At 43.3% G+C, this 23669-nt stretch overlaps 1 protein-coding gene across 1 annotated transcript in view; it reads left to right on the top strand.

Annotated features, from left to right (window-relative positions):
* The window catches only part of LOC109932154 (kielin cysteine rich BMP regulator), a 132690-nt gene that overhangs the window by 1360 nt on the left and 107661 nt on the right, over window positions 1–23669 (top strand). The window contains exons 2-4 of the mRNA XM_048609973.1: window positions 15666–16222; window positions 19875–19947; window positions 21337–21535. Of these exons, the coding sequence (XP_048465930.1) occupies window positions 15666–16222; window positions 19875–19947; window positions 21337–21535 (829 nt within the window). The remainder of the gene's footprint in view (window positions 1–15665; window positions 16223–19874; window positions 19948–21336; window positions 21536–23669) is intronic.

Raw genomic sequence — 23669 nt, 5'->3', positions numbered from 1 at the left:
TGCTCCAAAGTTCTGGAGTAGGATTTAAAACCACAACCTTCTGAAGACAATACTGCTAACTCAGTCATAGCTACCAGTGTTGAAGCATCACTCTAAGGTAGGGGTGAATAACTGATCAGTGAACTACCCTTTCCATTGTCAGCAGCTTTCACACCCTATCCATTGTTCTGATGTTCACTATCACCAGTATTCTCAGACAGGTTGAGGTTGTGTACTTTTTCCTGGTTCCAAACCTTTCCTAAAGGCACTGACTCTCACTAAATGTCCCTGTTTCTCCCTATTTGATCCTATCATCTCTATCTCTCTACCTGCCCCTAGCTCTGTCTCTCTTTCTCTTTCTATCTCTCTCTTCACCCCCCACCCCGTTGTTGTCTCTATCTGTCCCTGTTTCTGTTCGCTCTCCAGCTGCCCCTGACTAAACCCCCCCCTTCCTCTCTCTTCTCTTTCTCATTCTCTTGATCTTACCAGCATTGTGTCAATGTGAGGTGTTTCCCTTTTTATCTGCTTTCGTGGTCAAGATAATGAAAGAATCATTTGTTTTAGCGATGTGAACAATTGTTGGCTACAGCTCATGCCAGAGTCTACTATTTATTCTCTGCCTCTGAAACGTATCTCTTTTTGTGTAATATGTTGTGCATTCCTCAATTGCCTCCTGTCTTTAGTTCAAACAAACTTTAATCAAGATCTGAAAGGTCAGTGGCACAGACTTCAATCTGCGGGTGAAAAGTAAACAAAACTGGGAGTACAGGCCCTCTTACATAGACACTGTATGGGACTGCATAATTCCGCAGATGTCAGCTGTCTGAGAGTGGGAGAGCAGGGAAATCATCCTGTCTCCAGTGAACCACGGAGAAGAACAATATGCTGATTCTAGGTTGGCCTGTCAGTGTCAAGGTACAGTACTAGTGGGTTCAGGACTCTCTCTGTTTAACATGGGGTATAATGCAATTAAGTTACGATTGAGGTAAGCTTATGTCTCTCTGTATAAGACTAGGGCACAGTGCTGGTGGGTTCAGGGCGACCTCTGTATAACAGAGGTACAGTACTAGTGGGTTGAGAATTGTCTACTGTATAACACTGGGATACGGTAACAGGTGGGTTCAGGACTATTTCTGTATAACACTTGGGTACAACACCGATGGGGACAGGTCTGTCACTGCATAACACTGTACAGTACTGGTGCGTTCAGGAATGTCTCTGTGTAACACTGGGGTACAGTACAGGTGGGTTCAGAACTGTCACTGTATAACACTGGGGAACGGTACTGGTGGGTTCAGGAATCTCTCTGTAAAACATTGGGGTACGGTACTGGTGGGTTCAGGACTGTGTATAGCACTGGGGTACGGTACTGGTGGGTTCGGGGCTTTCTCTGTATAACACTGGGGTACAGTACAGGTGGGTTCAGGACTGTCTCTGTATAACACTGGGGTACGGTACAGGTGGGTTCAGGACTGTCTCTTTACTCAGTTCTTTACTCAGAGAGTAGTAAGGGCATGGAATGCCCTGCCTGCAAAAATAGTAGCCTCGCCCACTTTAAGGGCATTTAAATCGTCATTGGATAAACATATGGATGATAATGGAATAGTTTAGGTTAGATGGGCTTCAGATTGGTTTCACAGGTCAGCGCAACATCGAGGGCCAAAGGGCCTGTACTGCGCTGTAATGTTCTATGTTCTATGTCTCTGAATAACACTGGGGTATGGTACTGGTGGGTTCAGGACTGTCTCTATATAAACTGGGGTATAGTACTGGTGGGTTCAATTTGTCACTCCATAATGCTAGGTTACCATTCTGTGATCATTGGATTGATAAAGGAAACAGCCCTCAGTGTCTGTCCTGTCAAAACACTTCAAATCTTATCAGTTTCAGCATGATCACCCCTCATTCTTGTAATATCTAAGTAAAGACAGAAATTATGTCTTCTCTGTACTATCTCCAAGTTGCTCAGTGGTGACTGTCTGTTGAGACGAGTGACACTCAGCCTCAATCAGAGTTCTACATAACTGCCCGAATACACTCAATGTAAAAATGAATATGGTCAACATTCCTATTGAACAATTAAATAAAACCAAACCAGGAACTGAGAGATATGGCACCTTTTACACTGTCTCACCAATATAGGTGCAGGGATGAGAGCGCAAGGTTGGGTGCAGAGTAAGGTTTTCTCTCTCTGCTCAAACGCTCCCAGGGTAGGTACAGCATAAGTTTCCTAAGCTTCCTTATAGGTTCATAATGTCACAGAAAACCAAACCGAATATGGAAGGATAGAGGGGTTGTATAAATGGGTGTTACAGAGGCAAAGAGTTTGTAGAAAAGTATGTTAGTAGCTACTATGAAACAGGATTTGAAAGTATTTTATAAACAGTTTAATAGTAGTCAAGGGAAGAATGGGGTTAAGAAGGAGGCAAAAGGAAATCTTCTTGTGGAGGTAGAGGGTATGGCAGCAATGTTAATAAATGCATTGTATCTGTCCGTCAGAGTAGATTGTTGTAGGACAATGCTGCCATCAGTCAGACCAACCCAATAAACCTTCACTGCTCTGCCTCCAAGGCAAATATATTCACAGTCATAGAGTCCTACAGCACGGAGACAGGCCCCCAGCCCAAACAGGTCCATGCCAACGAAAATGCTAACCCCATTTCCCTGCACTTGGCTCATATCCTTCTAAACCTTTCCTATCCGTGTATTTGTCCAAATGCCTTTTAAATGTTGTTAATGTACCCACCTCAAGCACTTTTGCTGGCAGCTCATTCCATATGTGTACCACCCTCTGTGTAAAAGAAGTTGCCCCTCAGATTCCGGTGTATTCTTTCCCCTCTTACTTAAACTGATGCCCTCTAGTCCTCGATTCCCCAACCCTGGGAAAAAGACTGAGTGCATTCACCCTATCCATGCCTCTTGTGATTTTATACACTTTGTCCTTAGATGTACAGAGCATTCTAGGTGCGGTCTACAAATCCCTGTACAATTGTATAATCTTCCTTGCTCTTGTACTGCAGTCCCCTCTCAATTCAAATCAATGTGCCATTAGCCTTCTGAATTGCTTCCTTGCTAATGTCTTACATTTATTGGAAAGGAATTGTTAAGTCACTGTATTGTAGTTTCTCGCCATTTAGAAAGAAATCTGCTTTTCCATTCTTTCTGCTGTGAAATAACCATATGTTTCCCCAAATTATTTCCCTTTTGCCACCTATTGTCCACTCGCTAAACCTATCTACATCTCTTTGTAGCCTCAGTATCCTGCTCATGGATCACTGCCCCGATCTTGCTTTGTGTCATCAGCCAATGTGAATATGTTACTCACAGTACTTTCATTTAAAGCACTAATATAGACCTTTGCAACCTCTCCCCTTGCCTGAGGTGTGGTCATCCTTGGTTTAAAACACCAACAGTTACCTCACTGTAATGAGAGAGTAGTCCTATGGTCTGGAAGAACTATGGCAACTTTGCCTTCTGTGTCATAAATAGCTGGCCTCAGCACTGATCCTTGTAGCACCTGGCTAGGTACAATTACCACCTTGAAACTGTCTATTTTTATTCTTACACTGATTTTGTCCACTAACCATGGACAAATTATAAACTGTGAGGAGAATAGCGTGGAGCTCCAAACAAACATTGACAGGTTGTTGGAGTGGGCAGATAGGTGACAGATGAGGTTCAATGCAGAGAAGTGTGAGATGCTGTACTTTGGTTGGAAGAACACTGAAAGACAATGTAAAATAGGGAGTACAATTCTAAAAGGGGTGCAGAACCAGAGGGATCTGGATGTATATGTGTACGGATCATTGAAAATGGCAGGATCGGTGAAGAGAGCATTAAATGAAGCATACAGTGTTCTTGGTTTTGTTAATAGGAACATAAACTACAAGATCAAGGAAGTGACGTTGAAGCTGTACAATGTCCTTCTTAGACCTCAGCTGGTATATTGTTTACGATTTCTGGCACCAAATTATAGGAAGGATGCGAAAGCATTGGAGAGAGTGCAGAAGCAATTTTGCTGAAATGGTTCCAGTTATGAGGATAGATTGAAGAAGTTGAGACTACTTCCTCTGGAGAGAAGGCGGCTAAGAGGAGATTTGATTGAGGTTTGCAAAATTATGAGTGGGCTGATTAGAGTAGATAGGGTGAAGTTGTTTCTGCTCGTAAAAAAAAAAATAAGACTGAAGGGGGCAGAGATTTAAAGCAGGAATTGTTTGAGAAAAGCTTTTCTGCGCAGTGTTATTCGGTATGGAATGAACAGTCTGGAAATGTGGTGGAGGCAGGTTCAGTTGAGGCATTGGATTTTTTTTGGATAGAAATGGGGAAAAAGCAAGAGATTGGCTCTAGATGATCGAGCTGGGCTAGATAATAGAGCTGGTGCAGGCTCAGTAGGTCAAATAGCCTCCTTCTGCACTGTAATTATTCTGTAATCAATATGTTCACCCAATGTATGAGAACTCATCTTGGGTCATTACCTTTTATGAGGCCCCCTGTCAAATGCCTTTGGAAAATACAAATACATTGCATTCACTCGTTCTCCTTTATTTATCTTGTTAGCTACAGCCTCAAAAAAGGCATGATCTCTCTTCCATTAAACCATGTTGACTATTATGATCTTCTAAGTGACTTGTTAATGCCTCTTCAGTAATTTATTACGGCATTTTCCTAACAAATGATTTACAGCTAACTGCCTTATAGGTACATCCTTTTGCTTCCTCTCCTCTCTTAAATGGTGATGCTCTTGCTGCCATGTAGTCCACTGGGATTGTTCTAAATCTAGGATTTCTTGGAGCATCCCATCCAATGCCTGCATTAGTTCTGCAGCTATCTCTGTTGGAACTCTGGGATGTTGACCATCGATCTAGGGGATTTGTTGACTTTAGTTCCATTAGTTTCCCTAGTACATTTTTGCCACAAGTATTAATGACTTTGTATTCCTCTCACTAACCCTTTGCCTCCCAATTTTCTGTGGTGCTGCCAATGGAGGAAGCTGGAGGCCCTTTGAAATACAGTGAAAATTGGTAAAAGAGAAAAAGAGCTACTTAAAACATTCCCAAAGTTGAGAGGCCACGCAAGCAGGTCAGGGAGGGATGCAGCAGAGGTGACTGATGGAACTAAAGGTAAAAATTGTGGAGGCACTGTTCGTAATCTTCCAGTTTTCACCATTAAATATGGAAATATCAGGGACCGGAAGTTTCAAATCTTACAGCACTGATTTTAGAAAGGAAATGGGATAAAACCCAGTTGCCATTTGCTAGTTAGCCTTACATTGGTGGTGAGTGAAATTATTGGGACAGTATTCCAGGGGCAAAATTCAAAGGCATTTAGTAAGTTATGAACTAATAAATGGGCATGAATATGAATTTGTTAAAGATTTATTAAGTTGGTTAAAATGACAAACTTTAATATATAGATGCAATATGGAGGAGTGATGTGCTTAGTGCAGTTAATGTTTCTGGACTTTCATAGGTGTTTGATAAAATTCCATGTAATAATTTGCTTGTTGGCAAGTTTAATGGCCATGGAATTAGAGGGACTATAGCAGTATGGCTAAGTAAGAAGCAGCAAGGAGAGGGATGAATGATCATTTTTTTCAGTCTGGAGAAAGGTATATGCAGTAGTGAACTGTTTTCTTGTATATTAATGACCTAGGAATGGCTGTAGAGAAATATTTTTGAAGTTTGCAGGCAATTTGTTTGAACACGCAGCCCTTACATCTCTTTTTACGAGGCTGCGCATGTGTGGTGGATTAAAGGGGCTGACACGCTGTATGACTCTGACCCTATAACTCTGTAAGCTCTCCACAGGAAGCTTTGTTATACAGAGCACTATATCAAAGTTTGTAGAAGATAGAAAAATCAGAAATGTGGTAAACAATTAGCTAGTTACAGACATCAAACAGGCAGATGATACAGATCGACTTGTGAAGTAGCCAAACAATTGGCAGATGAAAACACACAGAATTGTAAAATGATCAATTTTGATGGGAAGAGTATCAAAAGACAATATGAATTAAATTGTACAATTATAAAAGGGACGCAGGAAGAGAAAGTCCCAGGGTTGTGTACACATAAATCTTAAATTGCAATGTCTTATATTTAGAAAAAAACAAGTAAGATCTTTAGTCTTATTAACAGAGGAATGGAGCACAATAACAAGAAAACTATCCTGATGTATTTTAAACATTGTTTAGGTCTTAGCTGGAAGATTGTTTGCAATTCTGGGACTGCTGGAAGGATGTCATGGCTTTGGAGACAGTGTAGCAAAGTGTTTTTTAATTCATTTACAGGATGTGGGTGTCACTAGTCAGGCCAACATTTCTTGCCCATCCCTAGTTGGCCTTGAGAAGGTGGTGGTGAGCTGCTGTCTTGAACTGCTACAATCCATGTTCTGTAGCTAGACCCACAATATGGTTAGGGAAGGAGTTCCTGGATTTTGACCCAGATTGATTGATTCAAATGGTGCCAGGAATGAGGGATTTCAGCTGTGAGGAGAGATTGAAGAATCTGGGCTCATTCTTCACAGAGCAGACAGTGTTAGGAGAAGTTAAGATGGCAATGTTCCAAATTGTGAAGTGTTCATGTAGGGTACATATATTGAAATCTTGAAACTGTTTGCAGTGACAGAAGGGTCAGTAACTAGAGGAAATTATTTAAGATATTTGGCAAAAGAACCAGAGGAGAGATGAGGCGCATTTTTACTCAGCAGTTTATTAGGACCAGGAAATCGCTGCCTGTGGAAGCAGATTTAATCGTAACATTAAGTGGGAAATTGGATAAATATTTGATGAGAAACTATTTACTCGACAATAGTGAGAGACACAGGAATGGGATTCATTGAATAGCTTACACAACAGCCAGCACAGTGCATTGAGCTGAATGACCTATTTGTGGTACATCATTCTATGATTCTGTGAAATGCTGTCAAGATAGGTTTCATGCAGTGTAAAACATCCATACATATCCCATCAAACACTTCAAGGGCAGCAAAGTTAAACTGCTCCAAGTACATGGATGTCATGGGACCTCTGTTCAGATGAAGTGAATTCTGAAGTGTTGGCACTGTATTAATGTTGAGGAACGGATTCTGGGAAGGCTGGAGCCAGTTGCAGTGTGATTTCTCACATTCCAACAATGATGCATCCCCATCCCCAATTCAACTTCACACCAAAAGAGATGCTAATGCCCATATCCCACCCAATGCTGGTGTGGATCAGCATTGTTATTACTCCCACCAGGATAATATTTTACCTATTGTGCTAAAAAGCATATATTGGTCATATCAAGGCAAGAGCCCTTAGTGATGATCAAATTCTGTTATTGGGTCAACACACTTCAAAGCCTCTGCTTTATCCCCGGTCTCATTTGGGCAGGAATGGAGACTGTTGCTGGCATAGAGAGGTGAGTGAGCTCAGGGAGGTTCTGTTGGATGCAGTGTAGGAGCAGTTAGGACACTGAGTAATTGTCCTTCACTCTCTGTTCAACAGTTGAATGGTTTCTAATGTATCCTTTGGGAAACCGAGGGCCAAACACTCAGTCACTGCCAAGAAATATTCAGCCTCAATCAAAATCATGTCTGCATCAGGAATTTTCAAAACCGCAGCAGCGGCCAATTCTCCAGGCAATGCACAGCTGCTTGTCAGTGAGCTTTAGAGAAGCAAAAACTAAACCTAACACTGAAGCTGAACAGCTTCAACCCTATTAATCAATGTCTTTAACTTTTCTCTCTCCCTTTCTTGTGCGCTCCCTTTCTCACTTTCTCTATACCACTGTCTCCACTTATAGCCTCCCCTGGCTCTGTTCCCTCTGTCTACTTCTCCCTAACTGTTGTCTTCTTCAGCCTGTTTAGCCTGCATTCTCTGCCATTACCCAACCCCCCACTTTCTCCTGTGCTACCTTTCACCTTGCGCTTCCCCCCTTGTCCCCCCTTCTATCCCCCAACCCCGTCTTCTCTCTCCACCCCTGCTTTATATTTCTCGGTTCAGTTTCTGTCAGTGAACAAGGTGTGTAGTGAACTGGTCTACATCTTTCATATGTCAATCTGAAAGAATACAACAGCAATGATACCTCTACATCAGAATTAGTTCAAGTATTAGGTGATATCAACATCTCTTTGAAAGTGCTCTGTTGCAAACCCTCACAGCCCCAGGAACTGTCTTGTTGTAACCACCGACAGTGGTTCATTGATGAAAGCTGGGTTGGGCAAGAACTTTTCGACTTGGTTTACAATACCCATGAATCTCTGGAGCTTAGTCACATTCCCGGAAACTAGAAACTCTTCTGTGGATCAACTAAAGCTGGGTGCATCCCTGATAAGCTGAAGGAACTCGACAAGCGGTTTCAATAGTTCTCATTTGTTGATGAGTGTATCTCTTACTTTCTGTAGGTGTTGCAGCACAGCTCACACTCTTGTATCAAGTTCAGTTTGAATGGATCTAAGGATCAGGATGTCGCCCACGTGATATTTGACTCCGTCCAGTCCTTCCAGGATTCTTAACTTTGTTCGCTGGAGGATTTCTGTTGCTGATTTAATGCCAAAGGGTTATTTGTTGAAACAAAAGCTTCCAAATGTCTAGAGGATTGTGAGCTCCTTTGGACTCTTTGCTGAGGGGAAGTTACCAAAACAAACATTTACAGCATCTAGCTTTGTGAAGTTTGAACTCTTGCTAAGCTCTTGACCACAGGCAAAACAGAATGAACTTCATGTTCAACTGCACTGCTTTCCTTTGCCATACCTTGGATCTTTGCATGTTGTTTGTCACTTGTTTTAGGAAGTAGTATGCACCAAGTCTTCAATTTGTGTCAGTAAAGTTCTTTTTCTCCTTCTGCCTGTCCATCTGTGTTAAAATAGGTATTACTTCAACACTCTTCAATAATTTGGGCTTTCTCCTGTCTACTCCAGGATTGAACAATTAATGAAACCAGCCTCAATATTGTATTACCTGGAGATCTAGTTGTGCTTGATCTGACCTCGTTTGTTGATGTTGGTGACCTTACTTTGGAAGGTGTAGAAGTCGGATATTTTGGTTGATCTTTTCCCTCTTGATTATCTTGGCACCTAATGTCAGACTTGAATTTGTCATCAATGCTTCCAATTCTGCCGATGTCCTCTTATGCACACATAGTTATTTTGCTGTTGCCTTTTTGCTAGCATTTAGTTTTGAATTTTGTTGCAACTTAGAATCTGAACTCACTTCAGTGTTAATAAAGGTGGAAAACATTTCTCATAATCTATTATAGATGGAGCTTTCCATCTCATTGACACAATGACATTTCTTAATTTTTCTAACATGACTAACCTCAGGAAGATTCTGCTTTTTGTTTAGGCTTCTGATGACTTGCCAGTTCAGTGTGTTGGAGATCAAACTCCACTATTCCCAGATTTACTGTATCACAAAAATTTGATTAAACCACCAAATTGCTCACTTTTAACTATCTAATTCTAAAAGAATATGCATATCATGTTTTTATATTAACAAGGAAATACTTATTTATTTTAATCAAGCTGTTTTAACCAATGGCAAAACACAGACTGATTGAATTGGTAATTATTGCTCTTAAACTACTTTCCTTAAATTCCCAGACACCTACAAACAGACACACACAGTGACAAGACAAGGCAGAAATATAATAGATGAGGAAGGGAAGAAAAGTCCGTGAAACACAGTTCTGACACCAGTCTGGATCACAGACATCAATGAGTTCTTTCTTTCCAGCTCCATTCAATTATTTCAGACTATTTGCTGATGACACAATGTTGTAGTTATACCAGTTCTTAACCTTTAATTCACAAGTTCAAGATTTGCCCTTTTAGTGCCACTGAAGATGTTTTTCCTCTTTTCCTTTCAACAGGGAATTTGCAGAAAGGAGGGACTACGGAGGAAACTTGAGGAAGTGTAGCTAGATACACTTTCACTTTTTTTTTCTTTCAATTTTTCTTTTTCAACCTTTTACTTTTCCACACAGAAATTGGGCGTGGGGAGGGGGGTGGGGAAGAGAGAGAGAGAGAGAGAGATGGATGCTTTCTCCTTGCAGACTCTATGTTACTGCCTCATTGTTTATACTTGGGCCAAAGCCATCTGCCCAGGAACCAATCAAATGTTTATTGCTACACTGAGCTCTCCTGAGCCTACAACAATTGGTGTGGTTTAAAAAGCCAATCAAAAGATTGTCTCTGGGCAAACTTGCCCTGAACACACAGATGGTGCTGATTTGTCTGGAATTCTCCCTCTCTGTTCTAACGACACCATTGTAGATACAACTCACAATGTGCTCCAGTAACTTGTTTGTAAAACTATAAACAACTTCTTCCACAGTTGCCTTGGTTTAAAGGAGTATCTTTTCCCATTTTTAGTCCACAGTCCAAAAATAAAAGTGGTCTTTGTAAGTTCCACCATGAACTTAAGGAGCCCAGCAAAATCTTCTATCAGCTTCTCCTCACCTTTTCTTGTTTAACCTCTTGAATATCTCAAATGAGATGGAGGTCAATAAACATTCTTCTACGCAGAAGTGAAAATTCTTGGTTGTGAAGTACATGCACATTTTCTCATATTTGGTACTATGGAAACTTTATGCCAGAATTCATATGAAATCCAATTTGTTAGGCTTTGCTGGAGAATATTTTGAATGTTAACTGTCTTGCTCCTTCACAATGTTTTGTCAACCAAGACTTGAAACTGACAATATCCCGACACTAGCTCCAGGGCCTAAATTGAAAATTGTGAGATTTTGATTAACATAAATCATACCAAAGCATACCAAAATGTTTTGTTTGGATCACTGATCCCTGCCTAGGATGTGTTGTGCTTCGTCACATTTTCTGAAAGTGGCCTGCTTTCTTTAAAGTGTCCATTTTAAAAAGCTGGGCACTGCATATCTGTAAGGTTTCATTTTCCAACAGCATTAGCAAGGACTTGTAGTGTCTGATATATGTCCCACTTGCTGCATTGGTTTATCTGGTTCTTTTTGATACTTAAGAAATAAATAGATCCCATTGATCTCCTAGACCAAATTTTATCTTAGGTTGAATCTGTTTTCTTTGAGACCTCTGTTTCATTCACCGAGTGAATAGTTTTCTCTAGAGTTAGGTCTTCTTGGACTGTAAGAAATCCTGAAAAAGATGTGTCAGTCAAGCCTAACAAATTGGATTTCATATGAATTCTGGCATAAAGTTTCCATAGTCATATGTATCCACTATCCCATTGAGATAATTAATCTTCTATGGCTTCAATGGATACTATACTCTTTTTGAATCTTGCCCTCTTGAGAATTATATTTGTTCAGACACTGAAATAATTGTCAAAAGCTTTCAACACATCTTTGAATTTGTTTCATTTAGCTCCTGTTGATCAATAATATCATCTGCTGTACTTTCAATTGTGTACAGTAGTGTATTTACTTGTTCATCTGCTGTCTTGCTATCCCATTTGGAAGCTGTTCTATTCCTTACCAATTGTATTCTCCAGAAAGTCCAATTTTCTGGTCCATTCGGCCAATCTCTGAAATTACATTTCCCTGGCGGTGCTGTTTCTGATACCATCTCTCTTGAATGTAAATAGTTATTTCATCTCCTTTTAAAGGCTTTTGTTCTGCAGAATTGTGGTACTCCCATTGCTGTATTGAAGAGCTCTCCTTGACCATCACAGCTGGAATGAATGTTTTCCTGTAGTTTGGAGCCTTGCTAAGGCTATTGCTATGTTCTCCTTGCTTCCCACAAAAAGAAAATTCTCTCTTAGACCAAAATCAGGTACTTATCTGTTTTAAGTAACTTTGTCGGCAATTTCATTGGTTCTCTGCTCCTGAAATGGATGCGTTTTCTTGGGGCTTGCCTTAGCTTAATTTTCCCAGTCCTACCTCATGGTATCCACACTCTTGGAGGTAATACCCAATTGGCCTGACTACCTCACTGTTTTACCCTCTTGCTCAAAGACTTTTTGGTTTTGACTTAGACAATCTTCAATTTCTGTTTGGTTCACCCACTCAACCTCACAGTCAGGATTGCGTCACAGAGCACCAACTCTCAATGTAGCCTAGGAGCTTGAAGTTTCTTTTGCTTTTGTGTGACGCCTTTTGGGTCTGAAATGCTTTCTGTGTCATTCCCTGAGGCAGTCTTCTGTGTTTTGTGGGGTTCGCTAACATCAGCAATCAGCAGTATCTTTTTCTCCTGAAATCTTCAGGGTTACCTCCCTGTGTTTGTTTCTTAAATGCTAATTTCTCTTAGTTGGTGCTATTTTGGAACCGTGCTGGCTACCAATGCCCACTAAACCACGGTAGTGCCCATGTTGTAAGCATACTGCTGCTCGCCATGTTGTGTGGGAGGTGTTTCAAACCCAGTTAGGTGGCTTGTGGATGAGGATATCCACCTTCCTTACTCTAAATAACTGAGCATTGTTGTGCAAAAAGTAGGAAGTTTGTTACATTATTGCACCTATTTACAGGGTACGTGCATGTGATCTTTGCTACTGCGGGGACTGTTAGAAACATTGCCAGAGCCAGGCCTGTCTCCTACAAGCTCCTTCTTGACCTTCACCAAGTCCTATGACATTATGACAGTGAGTGGTGCTTACTGCACTCAATCAAGAATGAATCCATCCTCACCCTATACAACAATGGTAATGGTGTAGAACTGACGAGTAAGTCATCCATATCGACCATTCACAGACAAAATCAAAATGCTTCGTATTTGCAGTTTGAGCCTGTACCACTTTTTCCAGGACAAAGTCTGACTGAAATGGCAGTCTCATTGTCCCTTTCTCAGTAGCAACGCAATCGGTTATCAGGAAATCCTCGTTCTAACTGACAAATAGGATGCAGGTCCATTGGTCTGTAGTCCCAGTTCCAAGAGCCGTTGACAATTGTCAGCGATTCTTCCCCTCCCCGGTTCAGGTGACACAGATTCATCTGGACGCCAGCCAGCGTGCTCAACGTGTCAGGGCTCTAACTCTCAGGTCAGAAGTCAGCTGGAAATGGTACTAAGTCACTGACCAGGAGTGTACAATTGAGAGGAGGGCTAGGCTGGAGCGTCCATGTCCACTTACTGTCTAGTTTTTTTAAACTTAGTCTGCTTGCACAGTCCATTAAGGTGGCGGATCAGGAAGGTAAAGTGTTTAAGGAAACATGTGGGATACTTGCCTTTATTAGCTGAGGCATAGAGTTTCAGAGCAGGGAGCTTATACTGGAACTGCATAAAATAAACTGAGGTTACACCATAGTATTGGGTGCAGTTCTGAATCCACATTTATCAGAGGGATGAGACCGCAATGGGTGCAGGGGAGATTTACCAAGATGTTGCCTGACACGGAGAGTTTTAGTTATGAAGAGAGATTAGATAGATTAGACTTGTTTTCCTTGGACCACTGGGGATACAACATGATTGAGATGTATAAATTTATGAGGGGCAGAGGCAGAGACAGAGAAAGAGCTTTGCCCCTTGATGGAGAAATAGTTTTAAGGTAAAGGGTTTAGAGGGGATGTGAGGACAAATAATCATTCAGAGGCTGTTAGGAATCTAGAACTCACTGCCTGCACAAAGATTTAAGAAGTATTTAGATATACACTTACAATATCAAGGTGAGTAGGCTATGGGCCAAGTGCTGGAAAATGGATTAGAATAGTTAGGGTCTTTTTGACTGGTGCACCAAAAGGCCACTTTCCATGCTGTGTGACATCTGAGGGTTAGCTAGGGTCCAGAACTGGTGACAAATGAGCTAGTGAACCAGGCTGTGTCTCTGTTACTGGTCACTGCCCAGCTTCTCACAGAGAAAGAGGTGAAGTATCAGAGTGTGCACCTGCTGTCTTTGTGAGAAAAACAGCATGGGATAGCAGAGAATAAATAGACTGATGGTCTCTCCTCTTTGCCACTCTGTCTAACAGCAGCATGTATTGACTGCAAACATGCTGTCTTTTTTTACAAACTGTGCGAGCCTGTTAGATACCAGCTCTTGAGGCAGGACTCCCACTGACCATTTATACAAATTTCATTTTTAGCTGTTTCCACCTTCAGATTCTTAAAGAATTGAGTGGGCTGTGACATGTGGGAAAGTGTGGGATTCGGGGAGGGGAGTTGGTGAGACATTGGAAGAGCTTGGGGAATTGGGGATTCCGATCCTAACTGAGCGCAGCCTAAGAGGTGGTGATTAATTCTGAGAGATTTAGCTGAAGGGTGTTATGAAGGGGGAGGTGAGGGAATGCAGACAGGAATGTTCTGGATGACTGCAATCTGTACACACTTACTCTTCAAGTGACTTCTCATTTTAGCTTTGAAAGGAAATTGCAAAATAAATGGTTCACATCTGCTTTTGGTCCAGAGAGTATTGCTACCCACCTCCCCAAAACACCAATCCCTGTCCTACCACCCAACAAAACCCAATCCCCATCCTACACACCTTCCAAAAAAGACCTAATTGACCATCCTACGCTCTGCTAAAACCCCATTCACATCCTACACTACCCAACCCACCCACAAACCCTAATCCCCACACTACATTCTCATCATGTTATATGGGACAACACTATCTAATGTCTTTTCCATCAACTGTCCAGCCAATCCCCAAAAACTCTGATAAGAATTGGGCCTGGATCTATTCCACCTTGGTCTCCTGTCTGAACCTCAGCCCATTCGAAACTCTGCTGTCCCTATCCCGACTCTCAATGTGTCCCGTTCATCCGTCCCTCCTGTGCCAGCCGATCTACATTAGTTCCCTGTCTGGAAATGTCCTGACTCTAAAATTGCTCTTGTAGTTTCCACATTGCTCCCCTGTTCTGCAAACCTTGCAACCTTCTAAGGTCTCTATACATCTCCATTTCTGGCTTCTTTTATACACAGTTTTCCATTTTCCCACCATTGATGGCTGTGCCTTTTGTTCCCTAAAATCTGTAATTTTCTCTTTAAACCTCTTTGCCGCTTGATCTTTCTATCCTGTACTATCCTCCCACCAACAATGGCTTTGATCAGCCTTTGGTGACCTAACCTACTGTCTCCATCTGTGTGGCTCAGTTGCATGAATGAAGCAGCTTGGGATTCTTGAGTCGGTTCAAAACACTGTATAGAACACAAACAGTGATTCAAAAGTCATCAGCCTGAAAGTTTCTCTCTCTACTGATGTTGCCTATTCTGTTGAATTTTTCTTGCACTTTCTGTTTTTATTCCTGTATCCATCATATTTTACTTGTGTATGAATGCAAGTAGTTGTTGTTGGAGCCCTTCTACCATTCTGTGTTTTTGAGGTACTTGGACCTGAAGAAATCTAGTCCATTAGTATCTCAGTCAACTGCCCATCCTTCATCCATCTGCCTCAGTGCTGGCAGACAGAATAGGTGTCTTGGCAGGGGCATCAGATTCCAGTAAGTGGTAACTGGAGGGTATACATCCGTGCCCAGTCGCATGGTAACTACCAGCTGGGACAGTCTGCAAATACTTAAGAGTGTATTACTATCTGAGATGTGATAGTGTAGGCCAACCAAGGGCACAGAGGGCAATTGGGATGAGCTAATTGGACACAGACCAGAAATCAAACCTGCTACTCTATGTGCACAGTTAATCTGCTTTAGGTTAGGCCGAAAGAAGCTTGTCATTGCAGTTTTAGGAACTGCTTGTGTTAGCCTTGGTTGGGTACAGCTTGACTGTCTTTACCAGGTTGTGGCAAAGTGATGTCTCTGGTCATTCCTGTCGATGTTTGTCCCTTGTAGTGATCGACCTTCTGGAAGCCCTGAACATCACGCGATCTATAAAGGGAGTGAGCAGAAGCAAAGGTTTGGAGCCAGGGTTCCCCGCTTGGAAGTTCCGTAACCGTGTGCCACACCTCACCTTGCCACGGGATTATGCCATCTACTTCCTCACCTCCATGCAAGGCTCCATCGGCTTCCACTTTGTGGCGAAGCAGAGCAGGAACTCCGAGGGGACAGTGATCTCCTTTACCTCGCCCACCATCACCAAGAAGGATGGACAGCCCCTTCTACAGCTTGTGTCCAGCACCAGAAGTAACCAGCTTCGACTGGATTACCGAACTGTGCATAACATGGAGCCGGCATCCGTCGTCTTCCCTGGAGGGACCCCTTTTGGGAACAAGCAGTGGGGCAGAGTGGCCTTCAACCTGGAAGCTCAGAAGATAACACTATTCATTGACTGTGAGGAAGACATCATCTTTGAAAAGACCATGGGCGATGATGCCATCAGCCTCATTCTCCCCATCGACTTGGAGATTCACTTCTCTAGTACAGCTGGAGACCACAGCAGCAAGTTCACGGTAATGGCAGTATTAACCCATTCAGCAGACTACCAGCCTAGAAAGATACAATCCTCTAAATGGCCAAGGTCTGTCCAGTCACATAAACCAATGACAGCGGCGATGTTGACTAATCAGTCACCGTCAGTTAGCGTGTAACAGACACAAACATGAGATGGTGGAACATGGTGTTTAGCTATTTCTTCCAAACATGTTACAAGTGCCACTCAAATTATTTACAAACTGGATTCCAAAATTTTGAATTAAATCTGTCCAATTTGTTTTCAACTGAATCAGCACTTTGTGTCTTTACTGTTCCTCACCCTCTACTGTGGTAAACTATCCTCTTGCTGAAATTACAACCATCTTATTCTCTATTCTAGCCCATTATAATTTATGTAGCTGTGTGCTGGCGCATCCTCTTCTGTGGATCATCTCCAAAGTACTGGTAACAATGGGAGCTTGCGTAATTTCCCCTCCCTGGTACTGCCCCACCAGCCAGTTGTGTGGGCAATCTTCTCACTGTGGTACTGAGCTGTACATGTGCCCACAATCAGACACTACAAGAGCATGAAAACATGCATAGACTCACGTACACTACAGACACACACACAACACATCCATTTACGCTACAAATATACTGTACACACGCACACCACAGGCATACACCACAGACAGGCACACGATGGAAAATGTCATCAATATTCATTCAGGTGGCCAGAACTCAACAATAACTTACTCACACATTCAGTTTAGGTTCATCCAGATGCACTCAACTCCTGATCTCATTACAGTCTTGGAACAATCATGGACAAAAGAGCTGATTGCAAGAGGGGAGTGAGAGTGACTGCCCTTGATAGCAAGGCGACATTTGACCAAGTGTGGCATCAAAGAGTCCAAGCAAAATGAGTCAATAGCACTCACCTGGCACAAAGGAAGATGGTTTTGGATGTTGGAGATCTGTCATCCCAGCCTAGGTCATCACTGAGTACATCAGTGGAGATATTTTCCAATCAGTCTGCTTGGAGATCTTACTACAGTAGCAGGTAGGACATTATTCTTGGGCTCCTGGCCCAGAGGTAGGGACAATACCAGGGCTGCAGGCTATGTCCTAGAACCCAATCATCTTCAGCTGCATAATCAATGACCTTCTGTCTATCATAAGGTCAGAAGTGAGGATGTTCACTGCCCTTTGACATTGTCCAGCACCGTCAATAACTCCTTAGATAATGAAACAGTAACACCTGGTTAGGGCTGAAAAGTGAAAAGTAACATTCATACCAAACCAGTGCCAAGTAATGACCATCCCTGGCAAGAGAGAATCTCACCCTTGCTCTTTAACATTCAGTGGTCTTTATATCCCTGAATCCCCCACTATCAATGGGGGTTACCATTGACAAGAACCATTGAGCTGGACCAGCCCTATAAATCTAGTGGTTACAGGAGCAGATCTGAGTCTGAGAATCCAGTAGTGAGCATCTCACCTCCAGACTCTGCCGAACCTGCTCGGCATCTATAGGACACAGAACAGGAGTGTGATGGAATACTCCCCTCTTGTCTGGAGGGGTACAGCTTGAACAACACTCTAGAAACCCGACACCATCTAAGACAAAGCAGCCCACTTGGTTTGTATCCGATCTAAGTCCGACATTCATTCCCTTCACTAATCTCAGTAGCTGCAGTATCTACCATCTACAAGGTGCACTGCAACACTCAGAAAATCTCCTTCAATAGCAACTTCCAAAGCCTCAACTTTTACCATCCAGAAAGATGAGAGTAACTGAAGGAGCCTCTTCAAACCTCTCGCTATCCTGACTCGCTGCCATAATGTCTTTCCTTCACTGTCACTCACAATCATAGAGCTCCCTCCCTAACACCACTCCAGTGAATCTAGACCACATAGATCACAGTGCTTCAAGAATGTTTTTCAGCACTGTCACCGTACCTGAATGAATTAAGCAAACACACAAACACACACACACACACACACACACACACACACACACACAGAGAGCTCTGCTCAGTTACTGGGGACCACATCTCCATTTCTTAACAGAACTGAATGATTCCTCCTCCAATTAATGTTCTGGCTCTGCCTGTCTGCGCCCAGAAGGTTCTGTCTCGCTCTCTCTCTCTCTCTCTCACACATCACCCCTGCCGCTCCCCTGCAATTGCTGACACTGTCTCTCTCTCAAACTCCCACTCTTTTCCTCTCTGCCTCTCCTGAAGGTGCTGACTGTGTCTGTCTGTTTCTCCCTCTCTCGCTCTGTCTCATGCTCTCTCTCTCTTCCCCCCCCGCCACCCCATCTCTCGCCTGAAGGTGCTGACTCTCCCCATGTTGCGCTGCCTGTGTCAGTACAAATGGTCTTTAGTGTTTGTGTTCCAGAGAGACCCATCTCCCCCTGGTGTTTGCACTGACAGCCTGTGAAGCAATATCTGCAACCTATGGACTGGGAAAGTCCTATCTGTGTACAATCCCATTTCACAATCTCAAATCTCCACGTGGAATCTTGGCTGCTTTCCCCGTCATCAGGAAAGGTGTCATTGAGAACAGGAGTTATCAATTAACTCTCACTGGGACTGTCTTTATCTCTGACCTGTGATGAAGTAATGGACAGCGAAATGTCTATGGATGCAGTTCATAGACACTTTCAGTAGGTATTCAGCAAGGTTCCGCTGTTAGATAAAATTGTAACTCATGGAACTTAAGACCTGGTTAGGAGATTGATTCAATGGTAGAAAATAGATAGCCGGCATAATAGGTATGCACTCACATTGGAAGGAAGTGACTAGTGAAATCCCACAAGAATCCAGTAACTACCTTCATGATACATTCATACAATTGAAAGCCATCCATCCAAGATTCCTGTTAGCATGATGTTTGGGCCATTACATGTCTATGGGCCATTACATAAATTTACAGAGAGATGTCAATGCATTAGGTCGGTGAGCAAAACTGTCAAAAAAGCATTTCAAACAATAAGAGAAAGGTCTTCCACTTTAGACTGAAAGATTTTTCTGAATAATTCTCTCATATTGAAAGCCAGAGACAATGCTGGCCCAAAGTGATTAAGAGATCCATGTACACAGTCGCTAAAATAACAACAACAAATGGAATGTTGGCTGTTTATAACTAGAGAAATACGTAGGGGAGGAAGTTTTGCGACAAAACCCTGGTTAAACCACATCTGAAGAACTGTTTATAGTTCCAGGTGCTACAGCCTAGGAAGGATATATTGGTCTCAGAAGGAATGCAGTGCAGATTCACCAGATTATGAGGACAGTATACATAACCTAGTCTAGTTTCCCCTGGATTACCAGTTTTAATATTTTAAAAGGAATTAATCAGGTGGATTGAAAGAGGATCTTTTTCCACTCTTTGAGTGTTGTCTAAGGCACAGAACCAAGGTAAGCAATTTAGCTGAACAATTTTAAGAAAACATTTCTGATTGTGAAGGGCAGAGTCAGTGTAGAGGCTCACTGCGCAAGGCACAGTGGATGTGAGCCAGATAAATAATGTCTTCCTAACTCTCACTTTACTGCCAGACTAACTCTCACTTTACTCCAGCATTACCACCAGACTAACTCTCACTTCACTCCAGGATTACCGCCAGACTAACTCTCACTTTACTCCAGGATTGCTGTGAGATTAAGACTGTTTTTTTCACTCTAGGGTTACTGGCAGACGGCAGAAATCTCTCCCAGTGGATTCACTCACCGCCCATGGCACTGTGACAATCTCCCAGGTAAGAAGGGCTTTCTCAGCTGGTGCTGGCATTTGGCTGGGTCATCTGAGAAGTGGAGGGGGAGGGTGCGAGCCCACCAAAACAGGCAGAGAGCAGTAGTGGGACAGAGAAGGAACATACACTAGGAACTGGGAAGAGAGTGCAGGCAGAGCAAGCAAAGAGAGGAATGAGTGAGCCGGTGGGGAGCGGAGGAGGGTGTGAAGACATTCATGCCAGAAGTCTGAGAGTGTGAGGAAATCTACAATCTGCAACTGTCAGTTATGATAAAGACATCACAGAAAGATAACTATCTCTGTAATCTGAGTTCATGTAGGATGCAGCTTCTCTCTAATATCAAACATTCAAAGAGCGGGGGGTGGCTATAAAATGCTCTTCTATGACAGGCAAAGTGGGGTCTTTGAGGTACAGTGGCAGTATCCTTATCTTTGAGTCAGGAGGCCCGTGTTCAAATCCCACCTGCTCCAGAGGTGTGCAGTAATATCTCTGGGCAGATTGATTAGAGAATAACTATAACAGGCAGAGACTGCTGACTGTTACAGGTGACACAGCCAGACTTTGAGCAGTGAATCCGGTTTGAGGGGGACCTCAAGCCTCCTTTCATAGCCAGTCATCCCCAGCAACTCTCAATGCGGGTGTGACTGAAGGAAAATCTACTTTCGTTGACTAACGTTTGGTTGCATTCATAGTTCTCCCTACCCACAAACTGAAAAGCAGAAAAAGATTACTTGATGTTTAACACATGTAATAAGATTACAGACCTTGAGCTCCAACAGTCTGTTCTGTCAGATCCCCAGGGCAGGTTCAGCATGGTTTGGAGACAAAGCAAAGTTTCCCTTCAATTGTCCCATCATATTGCCAGCACAGGTTAGAGACAGAGGGATTCTGTCAGTCTGATACAGTGCGAGTAGCTGATGTCTTTGTCAATGGAGCATCTGTTCCTGATCACTGAGGGTGATTCTCTCAATGGGCAAAACGAGCCCAGATTCTGCTGACTGCAATATGGGATATAAATCAGACCACCCAGGGTGGTGAGTGTTTGTAGACCAGTCACACAGCCTGCATTGTGCAGGTTCAAAAGGAATTCCAGGCATTCCTGAGGGCCCCGCTGACAGGGCTGGATTGACACCTAGTTGTGGGGGTTCTGCTTTACGTTGACACTGAATGATAACTGTACACACTGGGAATAATCCTCCAGCTAAACCCTGCTAACTACACGGTGAATACAGTTACACAACACGTGACCCTCGCCCTCAATAAACTGTGACTGTACAGTTTCACAGTGGGAGATTGTTGACCCTTCCTGAAGGGGATGTAGTGGTATGTAATGTTCAATCTGTTAACTGGGTTATTATATGTCAGAATGAAATTAATTTGCTGCCTTTTTCCCAGATTCATTACCTTTGCCGTATTCCTTGGTTGAGGAGCGTTATTCTGATTCTGACGAACAATTCCAGTTGCGTGAAGAGGATTCCCCACGTCCGTTGTCTTTATCTGACAGTAGTCCATACCACCAGCAGCAAAGTGATGCTGGGGAGCCCCTGCTGAGCCACAGTCTATCACCTGCAAACCCAGAGCAACGCCTGGCAAGGCTGGAGGAGATGGTGACCTCACTCAGCACAATGCTGGATATGCTCAAAGCTCAGGTAGGGGGGAGGCTGGCACTGAGAAACGCACACGACATCAAACACTAACTGGATACACTTCTGTAGAGACTGACTGTATCAAATTCAGATTGAAAGCACTGGTTGTATGGCTGCCTGTTGGCATTTCGTATCCAAAATAATGTCAAGGCACACTTGCGTAAACATTTATTGGGTAACTTACTCCAAATGCAAGATTGCTGAAGACCTGAGTGCAGGTGCAATGTGTTGCCACTTGGAATACACAGAGGAGGCAAATCTGGATGTCCATCAGTGTACAATGCTAATTGGCTCCTAACCAAACCATTTAAAACTCAGGATTCTGCTAAGACTCTTCTCTAACTCACTGAGAGCTGGCCATGTGCTCAGCAGAAGACAGGTTCTACCCTTTGAGTGTTTCGAAGAAGAGTCATATCAGGTTCTGAACATTAGCTCTATTTCGCTCTCCACAGATCCTGCCCAAATCTGAATTTCTCCAGCACCTTGTTTTTTAGTTCAGATTTCTAGCATCTACAGTATTTTCCTTTGATCCCTTCACACACCCCCAACCCCACCCCCCACCCATCATGTGTCATACCTGACACATAGGAAAATGGTTGTGGTTGTTGGAGGTCAATCATCTCAGCTCCAGGAAATCTCTGCAAGAGTTCCTCAGGGTAGTGTCCTCAACCCAACCATCTTCAGCTGCTTCATCAATAACCTTCCCTCCAGCATAAGGCCAGAAGTGGGGATGTTCACCAATGATTGCACTATGTTTAGCACCATTCGTGACTCCTCAGATACTGAAGCAGTCCATGTTCACACGCAACAAGATCTGGACAATATCCAGGCTTGGGCTGACAAGTGGCAAGTGACATTCGCACCACACAAATGCCAGGCTATGACCATCACCAAGAAGAGACAATCTAACCACAGTCCCTTGATATTCAATGGTGTTATCATCACTGAATCCCCCCACTATCAACACCTGGGGGTTACCATTGACCAGAAACTCAACTGGACTCACCACATTAACACAGTGGCTACAAGAGCAGGCCAGAAGCTAGGAATACTGCGGCAAGTAACTCACCTCCTGACTCCTCAAAGCTTGTCCGCCATCTGCAAGGCACAAGTCAGGAGTGTGATAGAATATTCCCCACTTGCCTGGATGGGTGCAGCCCCAACAACACTCAAGAAGCTTGACACCATCCAAGACAAAGCAGCCCGCTTGACTGGCACTACATCTACAAGCATTCACTCCCTCCACCACCGACGCTCAGTAGCAGCAGTGTGTACTATCTGCAAGATGTACTGCAGAAATTCACTGAGGATCTTCAGACAGCATCTTCCAAACCCATCACCACTTCCATCTAGAAGGACCAAGGGCAGCAGACATATGGGAACACCACCACCTCCAAGTTCCCCTCCAAGTCACTTACCATCCTGACTTGGAAATATATCACCGTTCCTTCACAGTCGCTGGGTCAAAATCCTGGAATTCCCTCCCTAATAGCATTGTGGGTCAACCCACAGCAGGTGGACAGCAGCAGTTCAAGGAGGCAGCTCACCACCACCTTCTCAAAGGCAACTAGAGATGGGCAAGAAATGCTGGCCCAGTCAGCGACACCCACATCTCATAAATGATAAATAAAAAATGTTGCCCTTTAATCGGATTACCAGCTCCTTACAAGCTAATTGATCGATTTCTTCCTGCTGCCTTCCACTCTGCAACTGTTCATCGTTTCTCCGTGAGAACAAAGCACTGCAGATGCTGTGAAGTGTCCCAAAAGCCTTGAAGCATCAGCAGAGAGAGAACCCGTTACTTGGCTGGCCACCCTTCTCTTGGTCTCAATCCCCAGTTAGGAGCCCCATCCAATTAAAGATGGAAGGCTGACCAGACCAGTAGGAGCCCAGTGGAAGGGTTTGCATCCAGGGTCTGATTGATAGGTGTAGAGCTGGATGAACACAGCAGGCCAAGCAGCATTAGAGGAGCAGGAAGGCTGACATTTCAGGCCTAGACCCTTCAGTAACTATTGTTGGCGGAAAGGAAACTAGCAAAGCCATTTCTGAAGAAGGGTCTAGGCCCGAAACATCAGCCTTCCT

The sequence above is a fragment of the Rhincodon typus genome, chromosome 22 (assembly GCF_021869965.1).
Source record: "Rhincodon typus isolate 14 chromosome 22, sRhiTyp1.1, whole genome shotgun sequence".
Classification (NCBI taxonomy): domain Eukaryota; kingdom Metazoa; phylum Chordata; class Chondrichthyes; order Orectolobiformes; family Rhincodontidae; genus Rhincodon; species Rhincodon typus.
This window is presented reverse-complemented; position numbering and strand designations above follow the sequence as displayed.